Genomic DNA, 17,690 nt, shown 5'->3' on the forward strand with positions numbered 1-17,690 from the left:
AGTGTTAAAAATGTGATGTAATTGTTAGGGTGTAGGACTGTGACCTGGGAGAGCAGGGTTCAAATCTCCTCTTGTCCATTAAGTTCACTGCGTGACATGGGCCAGTCACTGTCTCTCAGCCTAACCTACCTCACAGGGTTGTTGTGGGGATTGGATGAGGAGGGGGAGAACCATGCATGCCACCGCAAGCTCCTTGGAGAAAAATGCAATAATTATAATAAACAAATAATCAATATAATCATACTGGGTAGTAGCCAGTGCCAGTGCTCCTCAGAGTAGACCCATTCAATCCCCACAGCAACACTATGAAATAGGTTAGGCCTGGGAGTTGGGTGACTGATTTAAGGTCACTGATTTACATTTCAGGGGCATGTGTGCATTGTTTTATTTATTATATTTATATCCTGCTTTTCCCCCAAAGAGGTGGCATGAATGGTTCTCCTCCTCCTCCCCATCCTCCTCCTCCTCCTCCTCCTCCTCCTCACAATAACCCTGTGAAGTAGGGTGGGTTTGCAAGTGAGTGATTGACCCAGGGTCACCCAGTGAGCTTCATGGCTGAGTGAGGATTCGAACCCCGATCTCCCAGGTCCTACTCTGACCCTCTAACCACTAAACACTGGCTCTCCTGTGCCTATCTTATTTTTATCACGCTGGCATCATGTGTAAGCTGACATTGCTAAGGGTGGGAAGTGGGGCGAGAGAGATAGAGAAAGGAAATAAAGTAAATACATAAATACCCATGATTGTAGTGTAGACATGCCCTGACATCTAGTGGCGAGGTCCAGCACCCCACAGCCACACCACACAGTGACTCCCTCCAAGCAGAAGACAACAGTCAAGCATTCTGGGAGCTCAGATGGAGACTTGCCCTCCACGACTAGCTTCCCAGATCTTGAGTTTCACCAGGCGACCTTCCTGGATCGCTTGTCTCCTGGGAGAGACTAGATCTGTGGCTTGGAACTGCCAGGATGCCTTGTTTGGTGACGTAGGAAGCAAGGGAGCAGTGCCAAGCTCCTGACAGTGAACAGAGTGGCATCAGGCACACCTCTGCCATCGTGCCACATCCTGAGGCTGGCAATCTACATCTGGAACATGGCCTCACTCTCTGTATCTAGATTTTTGAGAGCTGCAAACAGTGCCAGATGGAGAGGAGGGTGCTCTTATGCTCAGGATCTGGATGGCTGGACGGCAGGAGGAAATCCAGATGGATTTCAGAGATGTCAAAAAGGCAGTCTGCCCTGAAGGAAAGTCGCTGGGAATCACAAGTCTTGCTTTCCCAGTATCTGAAATAGAAATCATGCTTGCTTTGATCAGTGGATAGAATAAGAGTCTTGCAACCTAGGAACAGATTGCTTTTAGAAGCTGACCGTGCTTTATTGACAGCTGCACGAATTATTATAGCTAGGTAGGAAGTGGAAGGGGCAAGCAGAATATAAAATGGAAGAACGGTATAAAGAGTTGTGGGATACAGTTATTAATGATAAATTAACATGTGCCATTAAGGTAAGACGGGGAATATGCAGGAGAAATGATTTTGAGGAGATATGGAGTGTGTTTGTAGAATATGTACTGTTAAAACAGAAAGGGGTCAAACCATCGCAAGAGGTGTTGAAATTTTGGGAGGTTGGATAGTTGCAATGGAACAGTCTCGGTGGTGGGGTGCACATTTTTATTCTTATTTATTTATGATTATTACTTTCTCAAAAAAAAAAATTAAAAGAAGAAGAAGAAGCTGATCGTGCATGGATAAATATCATGATATTTGGAATGCATTTATAAAAATTATAGAGGCGTGTTAATGATTGTATACGCTTTGTAATAATAACATTACTTATATATCGTATTGTATTCCAGTTCCAAGCACATTTTCATTTTCATTTCTTTCACTTTATTTGTCCACTGAAATTCTTCAATAAAATATAAGTATATACAAAAATCTTGCTTCCTGGCTTCCCAGAAGCATCTGGTTGGTTACTGTGGGAACAGGATGCTGATCTAGATCCTGCTTGGCCTGATCCTGCAGGCTCCGCTTATGTTCTTACGCCTTCCCCTTGCATTTCAGACCCTGTGGAGATGGAGTACCAGGAAGCCGTCAGCAAAAATACATTCCAGCAGCTTGTGACTGACTTGGAGCCCTCCATGAGCTACAGCTTCTACATAAAGGCTTATACCTCTCGGGGGGCAAGCAAGGCCTCTGACGTGGTGGTGGTGAGCACGCTAGGAGAAGGTAAGGATGAATAAAAGGGCCGAAGAGAAATGGAATTTCAAGCTCAGCATCCTGCTAGGCTGTAGAAGGGAACTCAGATCAGTGGCAGAGGACCCAGTTTGCATTTGGAAGGTCCCAGGTCCAATCCGAGACACCTCTCGATAAAAGCCTCTTATGAGCAAGACCAGGAAATCCCCTTGCCTGAGCTCTCAGGGATCTCAGAGAGTCAGTGTGGTGTAGTAGTTAAGAGTGGTAGTCTCATAATCTGGTGAACCGGGATCAATTCCCTGCTCCTCCACATGCAGCTGCTGGGTGACCTTGGGCCAGTCACACTTCTCTGAAGTCTCTCAGCCCCACTCACCTCACAGAGTGTTTGTTGTGGGGAAGGAAAGGAAAGGAGATTGTTAGCCGCTTTGAGAATCCTTAGGTAGTGATAAAGCAGGATATCAAATCCAAACTCTTCTTCTTCTTCTCCTGCAAGTCAGAGCAGACAGCATTTAGCAAGATGAGTCAATGGTCTGATTGGGTATAAAGCATTTTCATGTGTGACTAGCTCGTCCCATGGTTCAATTTATTTCCATTGCCTATCAATATCACACCCCAAATTCATGTCAATTTCTGATGTGTTTATTATTCATATCCCTTTTCTAAAGTAATCTGCTAATTTTTGTTTTATGTGGCCCAAGTTTTTTTTATTAATATCAACATGCAATCTATTATATTATAGAGAGCCAATGCAATGTCGTGGTTAGTATGTTGGACAAGGACCTGGGAATCCAAGATGCCTATCCCCACTTTGTGTGTCTGAGTCCAGCCTACTTCACAGGGTTGTTGTGGGGATTAAATGAGGAGGGGGAGAACCATGTATGTCACCTTGGAGAACAAGAAAAAGGCGTCAGTGCAGTAAATCATAAATAACTAGATAATCACAGTACATTTCTCGCCTGCCCATCAAACTCCTCACGGCTCCTGCTCCCAATATCTGCACAGCTGGTAAGTTGCTCCTGTGAAGCGCAGCTGTATGTGCAGTCTTTACGGATGTTGCACTGAACACACAGGAGGTTCAGTGGCATAGCCAGAGCCTGCAGGTGCAATCTGGTACCCGCTGTGTGCTACCTAGGACCTTCGTGAAAAGTGCTGCACTCATCTGCTAGACATGTGGAAGGGTGAGGTGCTCTCCAGGGTGCTGAAACTCCCCACCCACTTGACTAGGAACATAGGAAACTGCCTTACACTGAATCAGAACACTGGTCCACCTAGTTTGGTATTGTCTGCTCTGACTGGCAGCATCTCTCCAGGGTTTCAGGCCAGGGACAGTCCCAGCCCCAGCTGAACTTGGGGACCTTTCTGCATGCAAAGCAGACACTGTGCTGCTGAACTACAGCCCTTCTCTTATTTGGAACATCATAAATTATTGTCTCCTTTACTACCACCAGCACAAGTTTCTTCCTATGCAACCTTAACAGCTAGAAATTTGTTTACTGGTTGTTGTCTGCTTTTAAATGACAGCAGAGGATCACAGATTGGTGACTGCTGTATCTGATGCCAGGTTCTGAGGCTGCATGGAATTACAAAGCATGCAGATTCACTAGTGAACTCAGAGGGCAGGAGTCAGCAGCCCATGTGGCAGCAAGGAGCAGAGCAGAGTGCCCCAAATAGCTCAAGCAAGTGAACCAAGTTGCATGAGCCATCACAAGGAAAGATACATGCAACCAAAATGGTTAGGATTTCTGCAGGAAGTCTGCCTGGGTCCTTCCATCATAGGTCACGGATGTCAGTAGGATGCAAAATAGCTGCCACATTGTTAAGCCACTGTAGCAGCAGCTTGTGACATTTTTGTTATTTCCTTTTTCAATTATTTTGGCATTTCAGTCATGCCACAGAGCCCCCAAAGGAGCCCTCGGCTTACAATATATGATTCAAACATACACAAACACAACAATAAACCTGCCGTACAACAAGACCTCGTAAAACCAAAGTACTAAAAATTCCTATAATGGCATAAAAGCCAACAGAGCTTGACCTTCTTTGTAATGCAAGGGTTGCACAGAAGCCCTGCCAGCTGTGGATGACTTGAGCAAAGAGCCCACAAAGCCCCTTGAGATGGTTGGCACCCAGCAACGGCCACATCTTTCCAGATCCCTTCGCTCAGCGTTCTAGGATAGAACCACCCATTAACCTGGCCTCCTCCTTTTTCAAGCGGAGAGATTGACAAGGCTTAAAACCTTTAAAAACCTTGACCTAAAACCTTGCAGTTCAAGGCAGTAGCTTTCTGCCTCATAAAGTTCATGTTTTTCTGGAGCTTTGAGAAGTCAGGGCACCACGTTTCCTGTGAGTTAAGGGCTGCAGGTCTTGTCGCACGCTAATAAATTACACATACCTCTTCGATGCTCGACACCATCCCACCACACAAAGCTCTAAAGTGTGTGTGGGTGTGTTTTGAAAAACAACAACTTTGCTTCCATGGAACAAAAGTTTAGACCTTAAGCTCCATCTCCCGTCATGGATGAGCAGGTGCTGTTAATCATTAGCTCAGCCCCTCTGTCCCGGTTTGATTTACAAGTCAGTCTCTTTGCTGGATCTGCCCCTGTGTTTAGAAAACCCATTTGAGCTCCATAGTGTCTCCAAAACACCGTTTTGATGGCTGCTCCCCACATTTGAAGGGATGCGGGTGGCGCTGTGGGTTAAACCACAGAGCCTAGGACTTGCCGATCAGAAGGTCGGGGGTTCAAATCCCCACGACGGGGTGAGCTCCCGTTGCTCGGTCCCTGCTCCTGCCAACCTAGCAGTTTGAAAGCACACCAGTGCAAGTAGATAAATAGATAAATACCTTCCGGCGGGAAGGTAAACGGCGTTTCCGTGCGCTGCTCTGGTTCGCCAGAAGCGGCTTAGTCATGCTGGCCACATGACCTGGAAGCTGTACACTGGCTTCCTCGGCCAATAAAGCGAGATGAGCGCCGCAACCCCAGAGTCAGCCACGACTGGACCTAATGGTCAGGGGTCCCTTTACCTTTACCCCACATTTAAGGGTCACTGGTTCAGAATAAACCATGGCTGACTACGGTAAAAAATATCACAAGGCCAGTGGTTGATTTATGTAGCCTTCTTCAAACTGGTACCCTAAAGATTTTTGAACTACAACTCCCATCAGCCTCAGCCTTCATCTTTTTTAAAACCAAAGCACGAGGGGCTTTGAGAATGGCTCGTCTGGCTTATAAGGAATCCAAGGGAAGGGAACCAAAAGGGTAAAAAAAGGAATCAAAGGGCAAAACGAACCTTATCTCTTTCTGTGGCTTTGTTCCAGTGCCAGCCATGCCGTCTCTCTTCATCAAAGTCCTCAACAGCACCACCATCCAGGCCACGTGGGAGCCCTCCATCAAACTGGGCCAGCATGAAGGGTTCAAGCTCTACTACCGCAAAGTCCACCTTCCCCACTTTACCGGGCCCATGTTTTTGGCCAGCAATGTCACATCCTGCAACATTACTCAGCTTGGTGAGCGTCATTTCCATTATTACAATTATTCGTTAAATTTATGTACTGCCCTTCGTCAAAAGGCTACAAGGTGGTTTGTGACATAGAACGAAAACGTCAGTACGTAGCACAGTAGCTGTGCAAAACAGGCGTCAAAACAGTTAGATAAATATGTAATCAAGAATACGTAACAGAATACAGATTCTCATAAAATACAGAGGGAGTGTGATAACATAAAAGACACAAGGGATCAAGCAACTAGTCCCTAGCGCTGCTGAGAAAATGTTAGAACCCTGCGCCTCAGGGTTCCTTGGGGAAGGAGGGAAGGATAGAATATACATTTAATTAATAGAATAAACAAAGGCCCACTGGAGTTGCCAAACCCACCTCTTCCTTATCTACGCCTGTCAGTATTGCATTCTCCAGTTCACTGTTCCTCACCACCATTCAGGGCTGCCAACATCTGACTTGCCTTCCTTAGACAGGACTCTTTCATTTTGCACTGTCAATAATAAAATTTTATTAAGATTTTTCATAGTACAATAAAAAACTAATCTAAACAAAAAATAATAAACCAAAGAAGGAAAGAAAGAGAAGGGAAAGGATAAAAGAATGCAGAGTCCTGTCTCACAGATGTATCTTAAGTTTTGTCCCATACGGAAAAGGTTGTACCCTCCCAGCTCTCACCTGGGAGCATCTTAGATGCTTCCAGGTGGCCCTCCCAGCCTCCCTATCTAGCCTTTGGGACTCTCCCCAGACCACATCCCTCTCCCCATTCTGCACCAGCCCTGCTTCACATCCTCCTTGAGCATTTTTGAGCTCCTGCTTCACTGGACGGAAGCTTGAGGCGGCGCTTACGAGCGTTTGTAGAAACCAGCCTCCTGTACGAAAGGTAACATTTACATCTGGTACCCTGTCCACTTTTGCCTCTGGACCAGCCTATTGCTGGCATGTGGCCCGTGGACTGCTGCCCAACTGGGAAGGTGGCCCTCTGGCTGTAAAAAGGCTCCCCCAACCTGCTTTAAATGCGATAATAATATAATAATAATTTATTACTTATACCCTGCCCATCTGGCTGGGTTTCCCCAGCCACTCTGGGTGGCTTCCAACAAGAGATTAAAAATACATTAAAACATCAGTCATTAAAAACTTCCCTAAACAGGGCTGCTTTCGAATGTCTTCTAAACATCAGATAGTTGTTTATTTCCTTGACATCTGATGGGAGGGTGTTCCACAGGGTAGGCGCCACTACTGAGAAGGCCCTCTGCCTGGTTCCCTGTAACTTCACTTCTTGCAGTGAGGGAACCACCAGAAGGCCCTCGGAGCTGGACCTCAGTGTCCGGGCTGAACAATGGGGGTGGAGATGCTCCTTCAGGTATACTGGGCTGAGGCAGTTTAGGGCTTTAAAGGTCAGCACCAACACTCTGAATTGTGCTCGGAAATGTACTGGGAGCCAATGTCTCGGCGGCCGCTCCCAGTCACCAGTCTAGCTGGTGCACAGCAAGTGAGCACAGCAGGTCTAACCACATTTAGGCACAGGTCGACATCTCTTCTTTCCTTTTCCTCCAGACCCATCAGTAGTCTACGAAGTCAAGCTTCTCGCCTACAACCAGCATGGTGATGGGAATGCCACTGTTCGCTTTGTGTCCCTTCGAGAGACTGTCGAAAGAACAGGTGAGTGGGCAGGCGGCCCTGAGCAGCCTTGAGGGAGATGCTCTTTGAAGACAGTTGGGGAGGCTCTGGCTGAGGGGTGTTGGTGAGAAAAGAAAGTTGTTTTACAGAGAAGGAGATCAGTATGTTGAAAGTTTCCCCACGTTGCTGCTCTGATGCAAGTTATCAAGCTTGAAGTTTGCAAGCCACTTTGAGTTACTTTTGAAGAAGAAGAAAATGCTAATAGGTTTAATTAGTAATAATAAAATAAATAAATAATAGATGTTTCAATGTTTTACCCAAGCAGGAGCATCCAAATTCCCCTCTAAATCTTGCTTTTGGTAAAACTCTGTGGCTCTGTTCAAGCGCTGCTTTTGTTTTGGGACACATCTTCTAAAAGTGGTTTATGTTTGAGAACCATCTTACTTATCCTTCTAGGGACAACATCCCCCTTGTGATCAGGTTCCTTTTTTCTTTTCACAATAAATGTTAATCTCAGCTGGAAATTGCAGCAGATCCTTGACAAAGCTTTCTTTCTTTCTTTCTTTCTTTCTTTCTTTCTTTCTTTCTTTCTTGTCTGGAATTGGTTTAGCGACACCATTAGTCATGCCGTTACAACGAAGTGGGAGGGGGACATTGCTGGAGTTGAAAGTGAGAGCCAGTTTCCCTTTCATCTATACCTTACTGACAGCGGCAGGAAAGAGAATGTGGAGTTTGCAAATCACTAGGTGGAGGAGAAGGCTCTATAACAGCAGGCTATCCTTCCTTCCTCCTCTCTCCTACCCCGTGGAGTGATACCTTTTCACCAGAGTGCTGCAGCTATTGCCAACCTGGTGCCCTCCAGATGTTGTGGACTACAGCTCCCATCAGCCAACCCATTGGTTGCCAGGGAGCTTGGCTGGAGCGTTCTCCTCTGAGCCACTTTCTGTTGTGAAAAAACAAAGGGCCCAAATGGCTGAGGCCTAGCCTTTTGCTGTGCTTCACCTCCTGCCCACTGATAGGAGCCTGACTTTTCCTGGCCATGTTTAAACTTCTCCTGGGCAGTTAATCACCTCCCTACTCACCGGTTTTGCTCCTCTCTGTGTCCCTGACTGTTCCTTTCCCCTTCCCACACCTTGCATGTTTCTTGCCAAGCCTGCTACTTGCTCCCCACCCCCCTCCGCCCCTGTGTGAACTGCCTTAACTCATTTCTCCATCCTACGTTTTTGTCCTGCTCCTGGGTTCAAAGCCTTTCCCTGACCAGCTCACTGCAGGAGGCCCAACCCACCGGAATTCCAGATCCCACCGCCCTCTTGCTCAGAGGTCCTCACTCTGCAGGATGGCTGTTGCAAAAGATGAGGTCCAGCATTTGGCAGCTTGCATAGAATGAAGGGGGCCATAGCTCACTGGTAGAGCACCTGTATTGCATGCAGAAGGTCCCTGGTTCCATCCCCAAGGTAGGGCTGGGAAAGACTCCAGCCTGAATCTCTGGAGAGCTCTTGCTGGTCAATGTGGACACTACTGAGCTTGATGGATCTCTGGCTGGACTCAGTATAATGCAGCTTCCTATTTAATTCAGGGTTGTTGTTTTTTAATAGAACTGTAAGGATTAGCATCTTAATTTATTTTTAGGGGGAAGGGCTTTAACTCAGAGGTAGAGCATCTCCTTTGCGTGCAGCAGGTCCCTGAGTCAATCTTCAATGACTGGGAGAGACTCTTTCTCTCTCTCTCTGAAACCCAGAGGGCCACCACCAGCCAGCCTAGACAGTCCTGTACTGACAACTTTCCATGCCTAATGGAGCCCTGCCTCCCACTTACACCTTTCCTTTTCATCCCAGGGCTGAACCCACCGTGCAACTGCATGAAGGATGGGCAAACCAATAAGACGTCGGCCACTGGGATAATCATTGGGATCCACATTGGAGTCACCTGCATCATCTTCTGTGTCCTCTTCCTCATGTTTGGGTACCGAGGAAGGTATGGCTCTCTCTCCACTCATTGCGTTTGGGGTGGGTGGACTGCTTTCATATTCCAGAGCAGCAGGACAAGCATTCTTTAGGCCAACCTCCTCCAGTCTAGAGATTGTTGGACTACAACTCCCATCAGCCCTAGCCAGCATGTCTGGTGGTCAGGGATGATGGGAGTTATGGTCCAAAACATCTGCAGGGCACTTGATGGGAGATGGATGCCTTAGGCATTGAATATACTGCCTTGGGGGTCTCACAACTTTTCTTATGAAACTCCCAGGTCTCCACACATTATAAACCACCTGGGGAGGTTTGCATGTTTGGGTTGCCCCACTAAGCTTTGCAATGAGAGGGAGTTTGGAAGGAAAACTCAGAACCTGGGGTCGGGGTGGAGGCAGAGAGATAAAACATAGGTCTGCAACACCCATCATCACTTCTTTGTTATTACTTATATTTTATTAAAAGAATTTCAGTTATAGAAAAGAAAAAAAGAGGGAGAAGAAAAGTGCAAAAAATACAGTAAGAAAGATATAATATGATACAGTAACTACAATGTGTTACATTTCCATACATTATTATATAGAGTAATATTATTGTTCTAATACATAAATGGTTATTAATAACCTCCTATATTCTGTATAGACACCTTCCAAATGTCAATATATTTATCCAAACAAAGTCTACATCTATAAGCATCCCGTCCATATGATGTCCATAGCACTCTGCTAGAACCATGTTGTGTGTAGGGAGAGGACAAAACTCAGATCTGGAAGGTCTGTAGCTCAGGGCTAGAGGACATCTCTTACACGCTTACGGTCTTCCTGGGCTTTCCAGGCAGGGCTGAGAAATTCTTTTGCCTGAAACCCCGAAGACTCTACCTGGAGGCACAATGAATTGATCCTGGGAGTTGTTGCATGTGAAACAGATGCTCTCCCCTTCTCGTGGACGTCTAGTGTGGTGACTTCCTGTTCATATGATGGTACATTGCTAGAGAGGGTTTTATTGTTCTTCTTCCTTTGCTTATTTCCACAGGCTGCTGGTGTGCAAAGATGTCCAGGAGCAGCTGTCAACCCCACAGGTCCCAAGAAGCCAGAGGAATGCTGCAGGCCTGACCTCGAACGGATCTGCTCAGAGGGACAGGGACAACCCAGACGCAAACGGGAAGCAGCTGGATTTGAATGAACTGGAAAGGCTCTTTCCAGCCTCGCCTCCCCCGCCTGATCAACACAACAAGGAGATTGTGGTAAGGAAGGGACACTGGGGGCTTTTGTTTGTTTGCCACACCTTCAGACAGCAGTGGTGAACCTCGGGGCTAGGGAGGAAATGCGGCCCTGCACACCTTTTAGCCTGGCCCTTGGAACCCTCTCCAGGCTCCACACCCCGCCAGCCCTGCTTTGCACCCTCCTTGAATGTCTTGGTCTGGCTGAGATGTGTCCTTGACCTCTTTTTTGCCTGGAGGATAGAGGGAGGCGTGTGAGCATGTGTAGAAAAGCTAGGCTGCTGTACCAAGGTAAAATTGGCACTCTGTGCTCCGCCCACTTTTACCTCTGGCCCCGCCCATCACAGGCATGTGACACTCTGGGATTTTAGTCGGGGGCACTTCCTGTAGAGGCCAGGGATGGAATGTGGGGCCTTCTGCATGCAGAACAGGTGCCCTACCACTGAGCCACAGCCGTTCATAATCTCCGTTAGTTTCATAGGAAGCTACAGTCTAGCTCAGTATTGCCTACACTGACTGGCAGCAGCTTTCCAGACTTCCAGCCAAGTGACTCTCCCAGTCCTACCAGGAGATGCTGGGGATTAAACCTGAGACCTTCCGCATGTAAAGCATGTACAGTGGTACCTCAAGTTACATACGCTTCAGGTTACAGACTCCGCTAACCCAGAAATAGTACCACAGGTTAAGAACTTTGCTTCAGGATAAGAACAGAAATCGTGCTCCGGCGGCGCGGCAGCAGCAGGAGGCCCCATTAGCTAAAGTGGTACCTCAGGTTAAGAACAGTTTCAGGTTAAGAACAGACCTCTGGAACGAATTAAGTCCTTAACCTGAGGTACCACTGTATTCTGTCACAAAGCCATGCCCCTTGATGATTTCCATTTGTTCTGGGATAGGCAACTCCTGCTATTATTATTATTATTATTATTATTATTATTATTATTATTATATTTTAAGAGGACAGTCAGTCTTCTTCTTGGGCATTCAAATAGCCATTTTTTCACTCTCCTTTCCCAGCTGGACCATATTCCTCCTACCTCACATGACGAAACCCAGACATCCATGCTTCCGCCGGATGACTTCAGCATCATCGAAGAGGAGAGTGACACCCTCTTCCAGCCCCCGCCCTCGGGGGCCCCCGGCAGGCCCCTCCTCAACGCCAGCCAAGATGAGCCAGCTTTGAACCAAGCTCCAACCAATGAAGGATAATTGCCAAGACTTTGAAGACTCTTAACGGGACCTCGCCAGCCACCAACTCCCCACCCCACACCCCTACCCCTGGCGATGTCTTTAAACCGACTCATCAATCTCAGGTCAATTTTAAGATTTCTGCGATATGTTTCTTAATTTTTTTATTACATATATATATAAATATATATATATCTATATCGGTAGGCAGCCTTGCGGAAGCTCCATGAAGTTTTTTCTTCCTGACTTGTCTCAGGCCTCCTAGTACATTCCTTTCCAGCTGTTCGCTCTACAGCTACTGTGTTTGTGGCTTCTCAAGGCACCTTCCTTGGCCAACTCCATAAGACACCGAGATGGGAACCTCTTATCGTCTTGGTTCACCAACGTTCAGTCCCTCGTTGGCAGCTTTAGGATGACTCTTCTCCCACAGATCTGCCATTGTGAAATGTGTTGAGAAAACAGATTGGAACGGGACGCTCCTCTCTAACCTAGCTCCGGGAGAGGAAGGAAAAAAACGTTCAGGTGCTAAGTTGGTTGGCCAAACTTCTGGGTGCATTTGACGACATTTTTTGTCGGATGTGTTTCAAGTCTCTCTGTCTCTAATTCTCAGGATGTTTTGTTGCCGACGAACTATTTTAAAGGCAAAGCGAGTGTGTCAAAAAGAAAAAGCAGAAAATAAAAAAAAACCCAGGCCTACAAGAAGGTCTACTGAAAAAAAAGAAAGAAAAAGAAAATACTTGGACTAACATCTCGAGTAAATCCAGAACCTACCTCAACCGGAATTGAATGTCTTTTGGGAAGAAGCAAAGTATCTTGTGTCTTCCTTTTGTTTTCAAAACAAAGTAGAGTAGCACTTGGTCAGTACAAGCTGTGGTACTACCTCAGAAGTTCATACTCCATGTCTACCATGTTGGTTGTTGGTTACCTTTTTATTATTTTTTATTTTAAAGTATTCCTTTATTGTCACCATCGTTCCAATGTAAAGCACTTCCAAAACCTTGAAAGCAATGTTCTACCTCAAGAAGCTTTTTTGTAGAAGAACCATGTTGTTGTGTCGTCAGACCACCTCGCCCTCCTTCGCCTCTCTTCCTTCGCTCGGCCCCGAGACTCCAAAAGAGGAATGACGATGAGCAGGCATGGATTCGTCCCCAGTAGTGGTTGTCGATGACATTCCCCCCCCCCCCCTTAGTGTTATAAACTTGACTTTTAGGCAAGTTGCTAGTTAACTTGTGTAGAGGTTTACTGTGTCAAGAGTTGTTTTTATATCATGTTTGTTTGGTTGTTGTTTTTTTAAAAGGAACTTTAAAGATTGTTAGGGTTGTAGCAAAAAAAAAAAGGCAGGGCCACCGGTCACCTAAAGATGAAACCTTTGCCCATTAGCGACTACTTAACTACTGGTCACGGGTTACTACTGAAGAGCTGCTCTCTTTCCAGTTTTATCACTCAGAGCTGGTTCACCACATCTGTGCATACTTGATGACTGGAACATCAAGTGATGATTGAAAACATCATGTGATGATTGCATGTGCAAATGATTTCATCACAGAGAGGACAGTCCTATCACTTTGTACATAAGGCTGGTCAGTGAAATCCACACTCCCAACATCCAGTTCTTGCCTTATGCCACATACGACCAGTGATCCATCTAGCCCAGTATTTCTCAACTGATGGAAGTGGCTCTCCAGTGTTCCAGACAGAGGTCACTCCCAGATCTACCTGGGGATAACAGGGATTAAACCTGGAACCTTCTGCATGCAAAGCAGATGCTCCACCACTGAGCCATGACCCTTTCCCTTTGTCTTGGAGCAACTCCTCAGGGTCTCAGGTGGAGAAGAGTCTTTCTCCTGGTACCAGAGATCCTTCATGGTGGGAAATGCTCCAAGGTTGAACGTGGGGCTTCCTGCATGCGTAACAAGGGCTCTGCAACTGAATGAAGGGCCTGTAAAATATAGAAATAGAAGAAGGTACATTATACCAAGTCAGACCAATGGTCCGTCTTGCTCAGCTTTGTCAACACTGACTGGCCACAGTTCTCTGGGGTATGACACAGGTGTTTTTCAACCCTACCTGGAAAGGCCTGGGATTGAACCTGGGACCTTCTGCATGCAAATTCGATGCCCTTCCACTAAACTACTGCCCTTAAATATATTATACAGAAGAGGAAAGTATTGTTTTAGTGGAATCTACTCCCAGGTAATGTAGGGAGATGCCTTGTACTGAGCCAGACCCATTGGCTCATCCAGCCCAGCATTGTCCACAATAACAGGCAGGGACTCTCCAGGGTTTCAGACTCCCAAGTGAAACTGAAGGTGCTGGGGATTGAACCAGGGACCTTCTGCATGCAAGGCAAGTGCTCTGCCACTGAGCTATGGCCCTCCCCATACATGCTTGGGATGAGCTGTAGTTTCTCCCTTCTGTAAGCTATCAAGCCAAGCCCACTCTGCCCTGTCTGGCAGCATCTCCTGGAGATTGCAGGCAGAGAGGAGCCCTCCGGTTTGAGATATTTTTAACTGCAGATGCTAGAATTTGAGCAGGAGACTATATGCATGCAGAGTTTTAGCGCTGACCATTTCTCACCCAAAATGTGGAGTGCCGCACAAGTGTGTGTGTCAGGTTTTTTTTGGAGGGTGGGGGACAGAATTGAGGTGGTGCTAATCTGGTTGGCCACTTTAAGAGCAGGATGCTGGACTAGATGGGTCGTTGGCCTGATGCAGCAGGCTTGTTCTTAGTTCCAGTTTCCAGTTCCAGTTCCAGCACACATGCTATCAAAAGTGTGTGTCCATGTGAACCAGACCTGTTTGCTAAAAGGTGGACATCTTCTGCCAAGCCTCAAAGCACTTGATGCTGCTGGCTGAGCTTCTCAGCAGCCAGCTTCTCTCCTTGTGGAGATGTCTTCTCCGAATCTGGCAGTTGCTCTTTAGGTCACCGGTGGTGGCACAGCTGGTTATAGACCTCATATCTGAAGCCTTAGAATGTAGCGTGTTTTCTCTCTAGGCTGGTGACCTACCTCAGTACAAGTAGTCGAAGCAGCCGTAAGGTTATGGAAGAAAGGATGAGGAGCCCCTCTGATGTGACCGTTGTCAGGAGGAGAGAGGAAGGGGAAAGATCTCCCCCTTCCCTAAGTCCATTGAGATGGGTGGAAGGACTCTGTGAAATGCCTATGGGGCTCCTTTGGGCTGTGGGAGCTCCCTGCATCTCTTCCATGGAAGGAGCAAACGATGTGTGCAGGAACCCTGTGGACTGCCTCCTTATCCTCCAGAGAAGCCACTTCCATTTTCATGTTTCGTTTCATTTTTTAAAAATAATTCCAATAGCTATTTTTATATATGGCGATGAAAAGAAGAATCGAAAAAAAGGTTCTTTTGAAAATAATGATGATTTGTTTGAAAGAGAAGCAGAAGAAATCAAAGAGGGCCGTGTGGTGATGAGGGGGAGGAAACCAGCTAACGGTAACAATGGGTATTTAAGGTCTTTTAAAATAAGCTGATTAAAACAAAACAAAACCCCCAAAATTCTCCATTAGGAGTACCAGCACTAGGGGATCAGCTGGCAGCTCCCTCTTTGCCCCCTACTTCCCATCCATCAACTGTTTTGCTATGTACATTAATAAGTGTAAATATCACCGGACGAAGACAGCAGAAGCGTCAACTGTCCGTGAATAAGTCTGTTGCTTTTGTGAGCAATTTATTCAGAACTGGGCAACGGGAGAGGAGGGCAAACCACTGCAGCGGTGGCAGGGTGCAGTAAGAGAGAGAGAGACTAGTGAGTGGAGAAAAGGGTTTCACTCCTCTTCCAAAAACAGGCTGGCCCGTCTAGCCTCAAGCAAGCTTTTCACCCTCACAAAAAATAGAGAATGGTGGGTGTTGTTGTCAGAGAATATCTGCAGGGCATTGTTGTTGGCTATCCCTGATCCACCCAATAAATACATATCTAGCACCAACTGTGGTTCTTTCCCAGGGATCCTAGGACCATAGGAAGCTTCCTTCTCCCGAGTCGGACACTTGGTCCATCTAGCTCACTATAGTCTACACTGACTGTCAAGCAGCTGTCCAGGCTTTCAGAAAGAGGACATTTCCGGCCTGGAAAGGCCACTGGGGACTGAACCTGGAGCCTTCTGAATGCAAGGCAGATGCTCTCCTGCTGTGTGAAAGCCCTTGTCTAAATGAGCCCTGGGAATTCCTCAGAAATCCTGGTCGTAGAAGCCCTCTTTAGGGATTATTCCTGAATAGGGAATGTAAGCACAAGTAGGGGAGATTGGAGGGATGCATGGCAGAACTGCCACCAGCATGCCTGTGTGGAATGACCTCCGTGTGCTCCACACTGGCCTCCCCAAATATCCCTTAACTCAAGTTTGCATTCCCTATTATGGCACAGCACCTGCAGTGTGGTACAGCATAGTGGCCAGATAGGAAGCCTTGTGGCTCTCCAGGCAGTGCAGGACTCCAACTCCCAAGAGTCCCAGCCAGCATAACCAATGGTCAGTGGCAATGGGAGTTCGAGTCATCTGGGGGACAACAGTTTCCTCATCCTTGGACCAAAGTTGCAGAGAACCAAGTTCTAATATTTCTCCACCCACAAAGCTCACTGTGCGACCCTGGTCCAGCCCAACATCTCTCAGACTAACCTGGCTCTGTGCAAAAATGAAAAAGTGGACTGAACTCCCTGGAGGAAAGTGGGGATACAAGTTTAAAAAATGGTAGTCAATATGGTACCCTCCAGATGTTGTATGACTACAACTCCCATCATCCCTAGCCATTGGCCTCGTTTGTTGGGGCTGATGGGAAATGTAGTCTGACAGCATCTGGAGAGCACCATGTTGACTACCCATAGTTTAAAATAATTATCGCAGTTCCCTTTTGCAGAACAGATTCCCTAGGTCAAAAGAACACCCATTAAGCCTGTTTAAGACCATCATACATATACCCATGCCCCTTTTAAAAACTTTGATCCCCATCACAACCCTTCAGAAGCAGTTTCTAGTGTTGCCTCCTTGATGGAAGCGACTTCCGTTCAAAATAGAAGCTCTTTCCCCCTCTTCTCCTGCTCTCTGAAGGCCCAGTTCCTACAGCCAGAAGAGGGGATAAGTGAATCCAATACATTCTAGACTCAATGCAGCCAGTATTTGGTGTTCCTCCATCTTGTCACCAGCACACTGTCGAACATGGCTTAGTTCACACTGTATAGCTAAGAAACACAAAGAAAATGAACATTTATTTTGATTGTACATCACTTGATGGCATCTGTGTCAGGGCGACCTCATCCAATGATTTATTTGTTTTTTTTAACACGATCTCTCTCTTCGTAAGCGATGTGAAGTCTCAGATTTAAATAAAGGATCATTGCCAAAGCAAAATACGTACTTTTTAGACTAGTTTTGGCTCCAAATCCCCAGGGCTGTATGAACCTGCTATTAATTTAATATCATGTTATTGTGATATTGTAAACAAATATTTGTCACTGCTTCCTTTGATTAAAAGGGAAAACGTTGTGCCATTTGATTAGTGCTATTACAGTAGCCTATCAAGTAGAAATTTCTTTCTTTCTTTCTTTCTTTCTTTCTTTCTTTCTTTCTTTCTTTCTTTCCTTCCTTCTTTCCTTCTTTCTTTCTTAAAAATGTGATGACTTAATCCAATGTGGACTTCCCATTGGTATGAAACAACGGATTCCTCATGGATGTGAAACCCTAAATAGTTTTTTTTTAATTATTATTATTATTATTATTATTATTATTATTATTATTATTGTTATTATTACTACACTGTGTTTTGTTTTTAGATGGTTGGATTTTCCTTTTGTTTTGGGATTTTTTTAAGCATTTGAAAGTTCCATAGCAAAATAGCCACAGGAATTTATGACAGGCGGAAGAGGGGCTGATTCTGCAAGCAAGGCAGGAAATGGGGGCTTCCTTGTCATTTCAGGGCACCCTTGCCCAACCGAGTGCCTTCTGGGTGTTTTGGACTACAACTCCCACCAGCCCCATCCAGAAGGTCTGTGTTGGATGGCACTGATTGA

General features: G+C 46.2%; 1 protein-coding gene across 1 annotated transcript in view; it reads left to right on the plus strand.

Annotated features, from left to right (window-relative positions):
* The window catches only part of IGDCC3 (immunoglobulin superfamily DCC subclass member 3), a 122,435-nt gene extending 105,269 nt beyond the window's left edge, over positions 1–17,166 (plus strand). Inside the window, exons 9-14 of the mRNA XM_080982131.1 lie at positions 2,063–2,227; positions 5,511–5,699; positions 7,248–7,352; positions 9,146–9,284; positions 10,307–10,517; positions 11,508–17,166. Coding sequence (XP_080838257.1) covers positions 2,063–2,227; positions 5,511–5,699; positions 7,248–7,352; positions 9,146–9,284; positions 10,307–10,517; positions 11,508–11,699 — 1,001 coding nt within the window. The 3' untranslated portion in view covers positions 11,700–17,166. The remainder of the gene's footprint in view (positions 1–2,062; positions 2,228–5,510; positions 5,700–7,247; positions 7,353–9,145; positions 9,285–10,306; positions 10,518–11,507) is intronic.
* Positions 17,167–17,690: the final 524 nt, after the last annotated feature.

This window comes from Podarcis pityusensis (assembly GCF_964106645.2).
Source record: "Podarcis pityusensis genome assembly, chromosome: 14".
NCBI classification, from domain to species: Eukaryota; Metazoa; Chordata; class Lepidosauria; order Squamata; family Lacertidae; genus Podarcis; species Podarcis pityusensis.